This window comes from Populus nigra, chromosome 10 (assembly GCF_951802175.1).
Source record: "Populus nigra chromosome 10, ddPopNigr1.1, whole genome shotgun sequence".
Taxonomy (NCBI): domain Eukaryota; kingdom Viridiplantae; phylum Streptophyta; class Magnoliopsida; order Malpighiales; family Salicaceae; genus Populus; species Populus nigra.
The window spans coordinates 13,095,281-13,109,102 of record NC_084861.1 but is presented as its reverse complement, the minus strand read 5'-3'; the positions used below and the strand labels follow the sequence as shown (position 1 = coordinate 13,109,102).

The 13,822-nt window shown below is 33.9% G+C and overlaps 1 protein-coding gene across 1 annotated transcript; it reads right to left on the bottom strand.

The window, feature by feature from the left end:
• Positions 1-2,395: 2,395 nt before the first annotated feature.
• Positions 2,396-4,547, bottom strand: LOC133705846 (glycerol-3-phosphate acyltransferase 5-like). The gene is made up of 2 exons (XM_062131245.1): positions 3,917-4,547; positions 2,396-3,526 (listed from the first exon to the last, which is right to left on the bottom strand). Exons 1-2 carry the CDS (start codon positions 4,463-4,465, stop codon positions 2,606-2,608), a joined length of 1,470 nt encoding a protein of 489 aa, XP_061987229.1. The 5' UTR covers positions 4,466-4,547; the 3' UTR covers positions 2,396-2,605.
• Between the last annotated feature and the right edge of the window lie 9,275 nt (positions 4,548-13,822).

Sequence of the window (13,822 nt, the reverse complement as noted above, 5' to 3'; positions counted from 1 at the left end):
TATTGAATTTCTAAGTTGATGTTCCCTTCTCTCATGACATGTATGAGCCTATAAGGTGTCGTTGACTATTTCTTTTTCTTTTCTTTTTTATAAAAACAATGATAGCATTGAAAAAAAAAACATCGTATTTCCCATGTAGCGTGTTTGGCATTACAATTGTTTGTCTTGGAAAAAAAAGCATAATTTTTTTTTTAAAAAAAAAGACTTAATAGATGCACTGTAGAAAAATCTTATGCAATCCCTCCACACGACAGCAAATGGGACTGGTCGTTGCGATTATTTGGTCGCCAATTCTTTTCGTTCTTTCCCTTTTCTTTTCTCCGAGAGTTTCTGGATAAATGCGAAGCTCACCGTGACAGGTGAGAGCACAGAAGCTTCCACTAGCACTTGGCTTACAAGAGAGCTAGTCTTCTCTGGTCTTTCCTTCTTCTAAATTAAATATCCTTGATTCTCTACTAGGGTCTCTTGCCACCAACTCCCTATATCTTCAAACTAAGCTCCCACAACCCTTTAGAACGCTTCACATATTCTTCCTGTGTAGTATTTATAATGATCGCTTTACGACCTTGACCGGAATATATGCAAACATGAGGCGTTGTTCATATATAAAGATCACTTGCCTTTTCACGACAGGGAAGATCACCTTTAATAAAGCTTCTGTATAGTTAGAGACCCTTCCTCTACTCTGTAAATAATGATTTCTCTATCCCAGATAGAAAACCATGTACCTGATTTTCCTTTGGACGTGGTTGACAGTAATGTGCCGTGTACAAGGGTGTTCTAGATTGCGGTAGCTATCTAGACGTGTTCATGTCACAGATATATAATAGATAGATGACAAATGATAAGTGGGCAATGGTAATGTTATATCATAAATTCCTGTCTTCTGTAACAAATAATAATAAAAAAAAAGTTGTAAGTTTGGAGTGCCTGTAAGAATGCCCATCAAGCCTTAAAATATAACAGCCAGTCAGTAGGCTTAAATGGTCGCCATAGCCATTTCTCCATGGGCAATTGAAAATGTCAAAACTGCCTCACCAAACAATTGAAATCAAACAGCCCAAAACAGCTGAATTTCCAATCCGCCCACCAAATCGAGGAAGCAAATATTCTCAAGGACGTCAAGGTTATTCCATGAAGGCAAAGTTATGCCACAAACATATCTGGGGACCATAATATTTATGGTCAATATCAAAAACTCAGCTGGCAACGAATCCTTGACAATGGAAGAAAAGGGTAGCGTTTTGTTTATTGTGTGGGCTTATTAATCTTTCCAAGTTGGAACTTACAGAAAAATCTTAAAAAGAATGCTTAAAACATATTTATTTAACTAAATCCATGGAATGATTGGAAAAAAGAGAGGTAATAGATCAATTCATGTGAATTATTTTTATTAAAACAATATAATTTTATTTTTAAAATTTTTTTATGAAATTTAAGTAAGATTTATCAAATCAAGTCAGGATTCAATCCAGGTTAATTAGATTTTATTATAATAATATATTCTTTAATTCAATTTAAAATTTTATTTGAATCAAATTTTAAATTATGAGCAACTCAGTGTATTAAAAAAATTATAATTAATAACTCAAATTATAATAAACTACTTTTCATTAATAGATGGTCTCTGCTCTTGTAGGAGTGGGAATAAAGTAGGTGTTAGATCCTGGACCAAAGAGAATGGTCCATGTATAGCTTTACGAGGCACTGCAGGGTTGCAGGCCTGTTGCCCATAATAATTATAATACCTCGTCGAAAGGAAGTGCCTGCTGCATCATGGTCCGCTTATGTCGTGGTCCATATAAGATGCCAGCGTGATGGACCAGGGCCTGGCTTGTTCGCCCAGCAGAATACATTAAAAATAAAAGGCATCGCAGATATTGATTTTCATTTCCCTTATTTTTATTCGAGGGAGCATGAAATGGAAGCAGCCTTTCTTAATTATCGATTTTTCAAGATCCATTAATATTTGTTTTTTCTTTTTACGAAATGGAGCTTCATTTTATTTATTTATTTTCATAAAGAAAGGTGCTTAAAGCCAAAAAAAATTAAAAAAACCGTAGACAAAGTACTGTGTAAATATACATATGAATAATAAAAATTTTGCAATATATTTACACCCCGTTTGTTTTTATATTTTAAAAATATTTTTATAAAAAAATATTTTTTATTTTAAATTAATTATTTTTTATATTTTCACATCCTTTTAATATATTAATGTAAAAAATAAATATATTTTTTTAAAAAATTATTTTGATATAAAAATACTTTACAGAATAATTTTTATTCATACATGATTTCCATGAATAATAAATTATCCTAATAATCAGAAGCAATTTAAAAATATGTAAAAATAAATAAAAAGAAAATGATATTATAAATTAACATTCTCAGCTGCAAATAAAACAAAATATTTGTGATTCCAAGTCCATACGGATTGCTAACGTTAACATAAAAACAACTGATTAACATTAGTCAATCATCGAACATTATTCAACAATTACAAATTAAACAATAATTAAAAATAGAAAGAAAAGAATACATGAACCAGAGATAAATTGAAGCAGAAATACAAGACAAATCTTATTCTCATATATCACCATAGCTAGTGAAAAAAGGGCTTGAACGTGCTCACCACCTTCTTAAGTTGATTAGCAAAGGAGGTGTGCGATACGGATCCATCATTCCCAGCAAGAACCCTGTACTTGTCCTTCCTGGTGAAGTTCGTGCATTCAAATCCTAACGTAGCTGCTAAGATTCTTTGGACATAATTTGCAACATCATGTGGGCTTTTACCAGATGAGCACGTAGCTTCTACTGGCAACTGACTCAAGAAAGTCACCTCGTAAACTGGTCTGGGATTCATGAAGAAGAATATTGGGTCCAAAGCTTTGCATCCTCTAGCTGTAGTTGCATGGAAAAAACCAACCCTATAGTTCATTGCCACTGGCACTATTTGGTCAGTTAATTCAGCGAAGAGTGCACTAAATCTCAATAGGAATGGTTCTCTACAAGTTGTTCCTTCTGGACAAACCACAAGGTCACCTCTGGCCAGTTCTCGTTTGATTTGATCAGCATCCACATCGCGAATCCTTGTTAATCGGACGGTGGGGATTGGCGATAAGATCTCTGATAATCTTGAAATGGAGTATGTGACTGCTGGGATTTTACGTCTTAGCACCGTAGATAAGACGACAGGGTCCATCAGGGTTCGGTGGGTGCAAACAAACAGCACACCGCTATTGCCACTGGACGCGGGAGGTGGTGGTTTGCCTTTGACAATAACTTTGCCACCCAACATCTTGGACAAGTAAGGTTTAGCCCACATCGGTAGCATAATTCCCACTAGAATCCGAACTGCTGCGAGGACGATGCCTATAGGCATCCATAGGATGATTAGGAGAGCCATGGACGGTGTCGGACGCTTGACTAGGCGGCCATCATGAAAGATGACCGGGAGAGGGCGGACGAGCTGATGATCATGCTGCTGCTTTTGATTGGTCATGCATGGGGGGTGTATTTGTTCCTGACAGCACAAGAAATAGATTTGAGGGTTAGCTCTAATTAATTAATTAATTAACTGGAATAGTATTGATCAGTTCTTAATTTGTTATACAATTGGTGGCCTAGCGGGCTTGAATTATACACACACACACACACACACACACACACACTGTGTGAACTAGTTTAATTAATTTTTTTACATAGTCCTGATACACAACTACTGACAAAAAATTCCAAAATTTGATCCTAGGGAATAGTGATAACTACACTTCTTTCTGTATGCATTGAACACAAGTAATTTAAATAAATTTAGTTCTTAAAAAACTAAACTATATTTCAACCAAGAAAGCTAATTGATACCGAGTTAACTAATTTTCTTAAATCACATTAGCTTGAGGTTGCTAATACTCACCTTGCATAAAGATAGGAATGAAGAAGTAACCCTTCCTTGTCCAAGACAAGGTTTTTCGTCAATAAACAGTTTGGCGACTCGACTCGAAATATAAGAATCAATAATGTTGCCCTTGACAAATCCTGTGGCGAACCCAAACCGACTAATCACAAGTTCACTTCCAATAACCTCATCGGCTCGCAAATGCTCCTTCACAAACCTCTCAGCCATGATCCTCGGCATCTTAGTCACTACAACTCTTTTATCATATGAGCTAAACACCTTCCATGCTTCCATGTCAATATCATCCAAGTAAAACTTTGGCAAAACTGCTCTTGCTACCGACTCAATCTCCGATTCACTAACACCCGCAATGGCAACAAAGACCATTAGCTTGAGCCCATATTCTCCCATCCCTAACATATCCAGTAACCAAATCACAGGCCATAAGATCAATAACAAGGCAAAACGAAGCAAACCCGATGCCTCAAATGCTACTAGCATGAAATAAGAGAAGGGGTCTCCGCCTTTTAGAAGAGTTCCCTCGAGCTCCGAAACAACTGAATCCATGGGGGTTTTCTTTTGCTTGGGTTTTTGGTGTTTTGTTATTTTTCTATCTTGAGAGGATAATATTTGTGTGTTCAAAATGTTAGTTTGGTTCTTAATTTGCTCTCGAGGTAACAATGGTTTTATGGGCTAAAAAGGTTACGAGAGAGGTTGGCTTGACTGCTCTCTAAGGTTGAAATTAGACGGTTTATCAGTTTACAACTACCCCTTATATACTTTATAATTAATCTCTGCCTCTTGCGTGGATATGCAGTATTGTACGCCACGTTACCATACAAAGATTGATTACTTAACCCCAACAACTTTATGTAATTTTATATATAACAATCATACCAGGTTGACTGCTCCATGTGTACTCCTAAAATTAGGTTACTAACCTGATAACTTGAGCCATTTGTACACGTGTGTGTTATATATTGTGATGTAATTCGACTGATGATTTGCAAAGTATGTGATAATCTCTTCCACGTTGTTGCATGGGAATTAGCAAGCTGGCTTCAGCCTCTGCTGCTTCTTCATTGTTTAGCTACATGCATTTTAGTCACCCTTCACATTTTCTTTGAGCTCTCTTGTCGTAGTTTCTGGAACTCTCTCCCGCTGTCTGTACACTTGCTCTCAATTTAGCTTGCAACGTGTCAAGTTATGTGAATTTAGAGATTGAAAACAGATGATATGCAGAGTTTAATTCGTCTATTTTAAAGAAGTGATCTAATCACGAGCTGGGCTTCAAATTGTTATTGTTGGAAACAGAATAGTCAAGGTACATCTGCATTCCTTCAGGCAGAACTTTTTTTACTACGCCTTCCGGAAAATGCCAAACATATTGGTCAATGTTTTTTCAAAAATGGAGGTCAAGACATCAAACAAAAATTGTGTCAACCATGATTATGTTTCATAAACTGTACTGATCAATTAAATTATGACTGGATCTCGTTATACACCAACATACTTAGCAACCCATGTATATTTCACTGGAAGACGGACAGTTACCGACCAACTCAGCAGCGAATTTTTTTTGCTGGTAGATTTATAACAGCTTTGCAACCCCATTGAATTTTAATATTATATATATATTTACTTCCAATCGATAGCGTTGGCTGGGTGAATTTTTCCCAGCTGTTTTTTCGACTGGTAAGATTTTGCGTGGCAGTTATCATATAATTTCTTTCCGATTGGAAATTGGTTGGAATTTGTTTTCGCGATATCCATCGTTTATTTTAATTTGTAGTGTGTCTGTGTGTGTGTACACACACAACTATACACATGCAATCAAGTTTTTTCAAAACAATCTGCCATGCTTTATGATCAAATAGGAAGAGTCCTCGGATATTTTGATGAAACATTTTCAAACTTAATCCCTGATCAAGCTTCAACTTGCAGCTTCAAGAACTTAATCGAAGGTTAAGTTGCATGGTCATGGAACTTGCTACTTTATTGAAGTGCATGTTTCTAATTCCGAATATGTACAACGGCGCGAAAGAATCGTTCCTATTCGTACCAAATTAATTGGTGCAAGTTGCAACCGCATCGGCCTTACTTGGCATCATCCTGTAAGAAAATATGTAACTGCTAGCCGAGATTTCCCAAGCCCATCCTGTTAGGCTACCCAATCTATGACATCATTCCCATGCTTGAATCAACAATGATAGAGTTAGGCGCCTGGAAATCAATTGCTTGTATGTGTGTGTTTGTGTGTGTGTATATATATATATATATATATATATATATATATAGGTTCGAAGGAAAAAATATTACTAGTCGCTCAAGATGGCCAGTAGAGTTATTTAAGACGCTTCATCCCTGAACAGTAAACAATCACCAAGTTGTTGTTTTTCGGCTATACGTAAGTAATTGCCCGTATGAAGAAAACCATGCCTCGACTTAACCAGCCTAAAATGTCCCGAATAGCTGCAATTTGCTTGTCGTCATGGGATGCTTGCTAGAAGACACTTGCGATTTAGAAAATGTTTTAAAGCTCCTTGAGAATTAAAAGTGGGTTAGAAAATGTTCTTGCCTTCTTTGGGGCAATCCTGTAAGAAAATATGGTTGCTTAACTTCTTTGGGGCAATGCTCCTTGTGATTACAAAATGCAAGTTGTTATTTTAACTTTCTTTTCAGGCTGTTATGAATCTTTCTCCTTTACGTTAGGTAAGTTTGGTAGGAAATATGATCGGAAATTTGTTAGGAAATTCTGGCCTTTTGGGAACAGGCTTAGTGCAATTTATGAAGTTAGTCATCAGGCTAGAATCTCTTATAGAATTGCCATGAATTAAATAAACAAAACTTCCCGAGTTGGTGTTGATGAACTCGTAGCTAAATGTGGGATTTAATTATTATTCTGAGTTGAGGGAGACCGATCCATCTATAGTGTCCAGCATAATTCGTAGTTGGGTTTGAGTGGGTATCGACTCTGATTGGGTTAACAACTAAGTATTAGGGCTTGGTCCATGAACTGCCCCAGGCCCCATAACATGTTTGAGAGCCCCTAAGCCTAAGCCCAGATCCTTGTTATGCTTTTGTAACCTTATTTTTTTATATTTTAAAAATATTTTAATTTTTATATATTTAGATTATTTTGATACGATATCAAAAATAATTTTTAAAAAATAAAAAAGTATTATTTTAATATAATTTTAAGTAAAAACCAACCGTAATCCGTACAGAATTATTAAAATAAAAAAAATCACGGAGACCAGCTCGCCGTGGGCTGGGCATTTTACCCCGGCCTACTCCGTTTATTTACCTTCATCTCTCTGGGTTTTCTATACATTTATTTTCTAAATAAATGTGTGTAGCACGCGTAGTTTTTATTACCACGTGCGTGCTACAACAATCCTCTACATGCTCGGCAGGTGTGCATCTACGTGCTACGTGCACGGTGCATTATCTACATGTTACTTGCTAGCAACCATCCATGTTGTTACATATGTCATCATCACTTATATAAAACACCACCACAGGCCTACGTGCTAGTGTTATCTACATGCTAAATGTCGTCATTACTTAAATAAAAAATCATTTTACAAAGTAAGCGTTGTCACCCAACACATGTAATTCACAGAATATTTTTTTAAAAATAATTTTATAAAACGGTTGAAATTATATTTTTTTAAAAAAAATTAAAATTAATTATTTTATATCATTTTAATATGTTAATCTCAAAAATAATTTTAAAAAATATTATTTTAATATATTTTATAATAAAAATTATTTTAAAGCACAACTAATACATTTCTTCATTTCGCGAGCAGCTTATTTTTACAATACTAACTTGGATTCAAAACTTAATCATGAAAGGGTTTATTTCGATGTGAAATTTGTTTGGACCTCGTCGATATCTAATTATATTTATCCCCGGTAGATTGTCGCTTTATCTTATGAATATGATAATGCGAGAGAGAGCTCAGACCATACCATTTGTTCGGTCCGTCGGGCTAGTTTCCATTGCCCATTTGGACGCGTGCTCAAATCAATCCTGGTTGCCAGCTCGCAGCACTCGAAATCGAGAGAACTTGTTTGGTAGATCTCATTTTTGTATGGCTGAGAGATCAGTGTGCTAAAGGGCCTAGTAATCCTTGGAAATTATACACTGGTCGAGTTTTAAAGTCACCAGAAAATTTGTTTCCCAGTAAAAGTCCACGAGAAATTAAACTGGGTTCAGAATGAATGTCGTCCCCTGATTTGCAGATTTGATCAAACCAAACCCTATATTTTATCATATCAGCTCCTTTACTTCCGATTACAGAGAAATTGAAATTCTCTGTTCAATCACGTCATAACACGTGGCATTCATTTAGACAATTAAATGGCAACAATATCGGATGAAGCCACGGAGGGGCTGAAATTACCTTTTATTGGAAAGTTGCCGCTCTGATTTAGTTTGTATTTAGTACTCTGACAAATAATATTTTTTAAAGTATTTTTATTTAAAAATATATTAAGTAATTTTTTATTTTTTATATTAATATATTAAAATTATCGAAAAAACATTAACTTGAAACCTTTTAAAAGTTAAAATAACTTTTAAAAAACATCATACTACGATTCCAGAGACAATATTAAAGTAGAGAGTTTGATTTGAACAACTCTAAACAGTAGAGGGATGTCATGTGTTTCTTAGCCGTGTAAATTGCCACCACTTCCCTCATATCACCTCCATTAAATTGGGATGCTTTTGGGCAGATCTGTTTCTTAAATAAATTCATAACAAAGAATTTAATGAGAGAAAAAAGAAAGATTGAATGGGCAGCGCAGAAGGAATGGCAGAAAAGGACGGCATTGAACTCCGGTTCAATTCCTTGCTGCCGACGTGAAAAAACCAGGGGCGGGGAGCAGAGAAGCAATTGAATTTCTCTCGATTTCCTACCTCTCCTTGTGACCTGCTCTCATTATTCTATTTTACCATCCGCTAGATGTTTATATTAACATTCGTCTCTAAGAATAAGTCTGGTATTTTTTGCAGATAAATATTTCAACATGTTTTTCCCTGACATTGTTTACATGTCAAGAGCACTGTGTCTTTCAAATAAGGTCCAGTTTAGAATTGTAACAGAGATTGTTTATCGAGTATTTTTTTTTTAAATGTATAAAATTAATATATTTTATAGCCAGTATTTTTTTACTCTCGGAAATTAAATTTTAAAAACCAAGAAAATGATTATAACTCCCATGTTAGATCTTGAGGTTTGCGTTTTTTCTTTTTCGTTTTTTCTTTTTGCTATAAGTTTTGATGTGAGGGTATATTAATCATGCAGTGGAAAGAAAAATTGTATAAATATCTTTTATTGTTTTTCCAAGTAATTTTTTCCTTTTTCCGATTAGAATATTTTATTGCATAGTTGTATAGTTTGTAGTGAATTAGTTGTTCAAGCTTCCTGATTTATCCCAGCAAACTAAGTGGCGAGAACATGATTTCTACTGATTAATTAATTAGAAAACTCATTTAAAGTAAAAACTAAATCTTGATTATTGAGTATTTCTTGCAACATTGTTATCAAACTCGCTTTACTTCCAAAAATATGTCATTTCAAAGTATAAAATAACATTTTAAAATAATGATATTCTAAAAAATTCAAAGAACCGGGCTTTCAAATTGGATAATTGGTTAGTTAAGTGGTCATAACAATCTCATTTATTTTTTCTGATCAAGTTGGTTAAGAATTTATACTTGATATTTGGTAAATCAAGATGGTTTGTAATTAATACCTATAAAAAATTTTATTTAATGGACTTGAAGATTCTCCAATTGTAAAGCTAGTAATTCTGTAGAGATAATAAATATAATGATATTTTAAAAATATAAACTTTAAAAATATATATATTAAAAATGCTGAGAATAAAAAGATTATGAATTATTATTCTGGATGTTTTATTATATATTTATAGTTCACATGTTTTGTTGTTTTATAACTTATTATGCATGCTAAGCTCGGGGTACGCTCCTGAGCCGATGAAGGTACTAGGATGCACACCCAAAACTGAAAAGGTTGGGCATGTCATGTCTATGCTAGGCGACCCAGCACGAGTTCATGTTTCATGTTTTTTAGAGAGTTAGGCTCGGGTTGCTTGAGCCTATTTTTTTGAGCTCTTTGTTGTATTGTGGATTCAGGATACGTATATTTGCAGGATCTATTCTGGAGGAAAAATTTCTAGTCCATTTTAAAGGGTTTTTTCGGTCTGTTTTATCAAGATCAATCTATACCAAATCATTTTATTACGGTAGCTTTTCCCGAAAGGAATCAGCATTTGTGTACAAGGAGTGCTCGGCGAGGTAAATATCTCCGAAAGCAATCAATGGGAGCACAGGTTCATGAACATGTTCGCAACGACATGCCTGGGTTTTCCAGCACTCATTGTCTGCACTTCCAATTTTCGAAGCTTTAATTGACCTCTCACGCACTAGTTTTTAATTCACACACTTAGTTAGATTATTATTTTTTCCCTTGGTCTCGCTGATTATATACTGATAGAGTAAAATAAAAGCACTGAAACCTTAGGATAGAAGATAACATAAGTTAACAGGAAGGGAATATGGGAATATATATATATATATATATATATATATATATATGAAAACAGGAAAATCAGATTGTTCATGGTATTCAGGATGTATCTTGCAAGTAGATCAACAATTCTGAGCGTGTTTAGACTTTAGAGATGGGTTGGTGAGGCACTGACAGGCAGGGGCAGGGACCTGCAAGAACAAAAAATTTCGGTCCCTTTCTTCAGTATATTAGATTTTTATCCTTAAAAATAAAAAAAACAATTAAAATTCTTACTCGTCTACAATTGTTTCTCTAATTTAGCCCTTACAAATCAAAATTTCTAATTCCACCCCAAATGACAGGTCACGTGATCCTCGTCATCTATAATTTTAATATCTGAGCTGCCTCACGTGCCTGCAAAATCATTTTTATCCATTACCCGATGGAGCAAAGGCTGACGTAACCACCAAAAATAATGCTAGCGGATTGCGCGGTACGTGGATGCTTTTGTCGTTCATGGTCATAAAAATATCAAAGGCATATCGAGTCCCTTTGTCTGGGTGGGTTGCGTTCCACTGTAAAGAGCTTTCTTTGCATTTTTATCGTGAAGATATAGACAATAATCATCGCATGTCAAGTCAATATATAGGCGATTATAATAGTTTAGGATATAGTTTAATTGATTAAATTTTAAATTTATTTTCTAGAAATTATCAATTTAAATTTTATAAATTTTAAAATCATTAAAGATATATATAATTATTAAATTCAGAACTTGTAAAACTATTTAAGGTATGCGCAGGCCGATTACTCTTACTCTTGGTCTTGTAATGCTCGGAGAAAGTTACAAGGATAAATATAAATATTACTGTGCCAGACAATGACTCTTTAAATCCAGTATAAATATTCCAGATCTTCCATGGCCGATCTATGCAGCTAGCATTGATTATTCGATTGAAATTCATGTGAAGTTTTGCCAGTGAGAATTTATTAACAGATAAAGAAATGTGCACGGAGTCTATTGGCGGACGATGAAACACGTATTTCTCCCCGAGCAGACAGTGCTTGTAACGTCAACTCACTCTTTTCCTGTCATATGGCAAGCACCTTTCAACGACGAGGGGCCTGTCTGGCCATATAAATTGAACATTTTTTTTTAATCCAACTTTCAAGAACTGGAGCGTTTGATTACAAATCTGTTTTCAGAGAAAGCACGCATGTCACTCGCAGAGAGCAGATAAAACATTATCGATTATTATTAATATACTTATAAAAACTTGGGTGGAAACACTGTTGTACAGTGAGCCGCGTTAATTTCTTTTTTAACTTGATATTTTTATATTAGATTAATTTATAATTGATCTTTACAGTCTATTTTAATTAACTTGGTACAAGATTCTTGCAGTATCAAGAAGTAAATGGTAGCTCGGTTGATATTTGATTTGATAAAATTTAAGTTAATTTTACTGATTTTTTTTTATTGAATCCTTCCAAATTTTTTTTTGGTCACCTGACTTTGTTTTCCTTTTAATCTTATCGTTTTACAATAGGTTTGGTCCAGAGTTAAGCTTGATGATTTATGATTTATTATGATCGGTTTGATATGAGATTTTTATGATAAGCTCTATTAATTTTTAATTTGACAAAATCAAATAAAGTTTTGGTGTTTTCTCTCATATTGATTTTTTTATGGTCAATTTAATGAGTTAGTAGTAAGATTTGTAATATAAAAATAAAATCCAGAGAAAGAGTATTGGGATAAAAAAGCAAGTGAAACCACAAGTTCAATCTAAAATTTCACAGAAAATAATTTTTGTTTGAAAATCATTTTGTTGATTTTCTAGTTCACATGCTCAGAGAGAAGAGGGTGTCTTGCTGGAAAAAAACAAATAAAAGAAAAGGTTATTGAATAGCTACATTTTTTTCTAGTTCACATGCTCAGTGATTTATTTTTAAGAATTCTCTACCTGCAAGCGAAAAGGCTTTTATATATATATATATATATATATATATATATATATATATATATATATATATTGCTCGCTAGTAAACAAATTTTTCTAAAAAATAAAAATCTTCGTGTGGCCATCACGGGCCTTTCAACGTGACAAGTTCCGGTGATAAAAAAGGATTCTAGGAACATGCACGGGCAATAGTAATGTGCGACGGGACCCACCAGTTGCATTCAAACATCGTATAGACAAATGCCGCGTGCCACCTGTGCATTAGCGACGCGCCACATAGGTGGAGATCGGTGTTGTTTTAGTAGTTCTATTCTAGACGATGGTGACCTGACCTGAGCTAGTAGCAAGGTGTTTTGAAATTGCTTTAAAAATACAATTTTATTTATTTATTTATTTATCTGATATCTAGTGTCCCTGGGTCCCCACAACTATTTCTAGTTTGACAATTCTGGATTTTTTGGGTCAAATCACGCAAAAGTCCATCCTGTCCTTATTTTGTAGAAAAAGATTCGGTGACTCGCAAGAATTAGTTGGATAAGCCATCAAGACAGTGGGCTTGAGCCCGATACCTCCACGTCTTCAATCAAGTTTTTATTACACATGTCATTCCTCAATCATTCTATTATTATTAACCATTTTCTTTTCATAATATATATATATATATATATATATATATATATATATATATATATATTATTTTGCTCTCCTCCAGCTATTACTACACTGTCAAACATTACCCCTAGTTTTCACACACTAATTTAGTTATTTTACATCCAAAAGTATTTGTTTCATTCATCCACGAAAAGCACACGAAAACAAATACACATTATGGAATTGTGTATTTGTTTCAATCTCTGAGAATTAAAGATTGATAATTCTGAGAACAGGCAAAATTTCAGAACAATGAAATCATGCGTTATTTGTAAAGCATAATCAGGAGATTTTTTTTTTCAATTTTGGCAATGCGATGTAGGAAATAATTTATGGATTGTAAAAAAATTCAACATTATCTTTAAATTCAATTCGGTACACTGATTTAAATTTTAAAACTCTCATATCAATTCAAATTTTAAATTAAATTATATTAAAATTATTTTGATGTGATATTATCAATGTGGCAAATTCAAAGAAAAACTCAAAGAAAAAAAAAGTTCGATTTACTCAGATTAACATGCCAAACCTGTAATTTAGGCTAAAAACTCTATCGAGTTGAATTATTTTTATTTTATTATATGATAAATGATACTAAAACTAATTTAGAATCAACTCAATACTAAAAAAATACAATTCAATAAAAACACAATATAAAATAATAAAATATAAAAATACATAAAAAAAACTCAAAAAACCAATAAAAAAAGTCGAGATGCGTGAGCCCAAGTGGCAAATACAGTGGACGTTGAGGTGTTTAT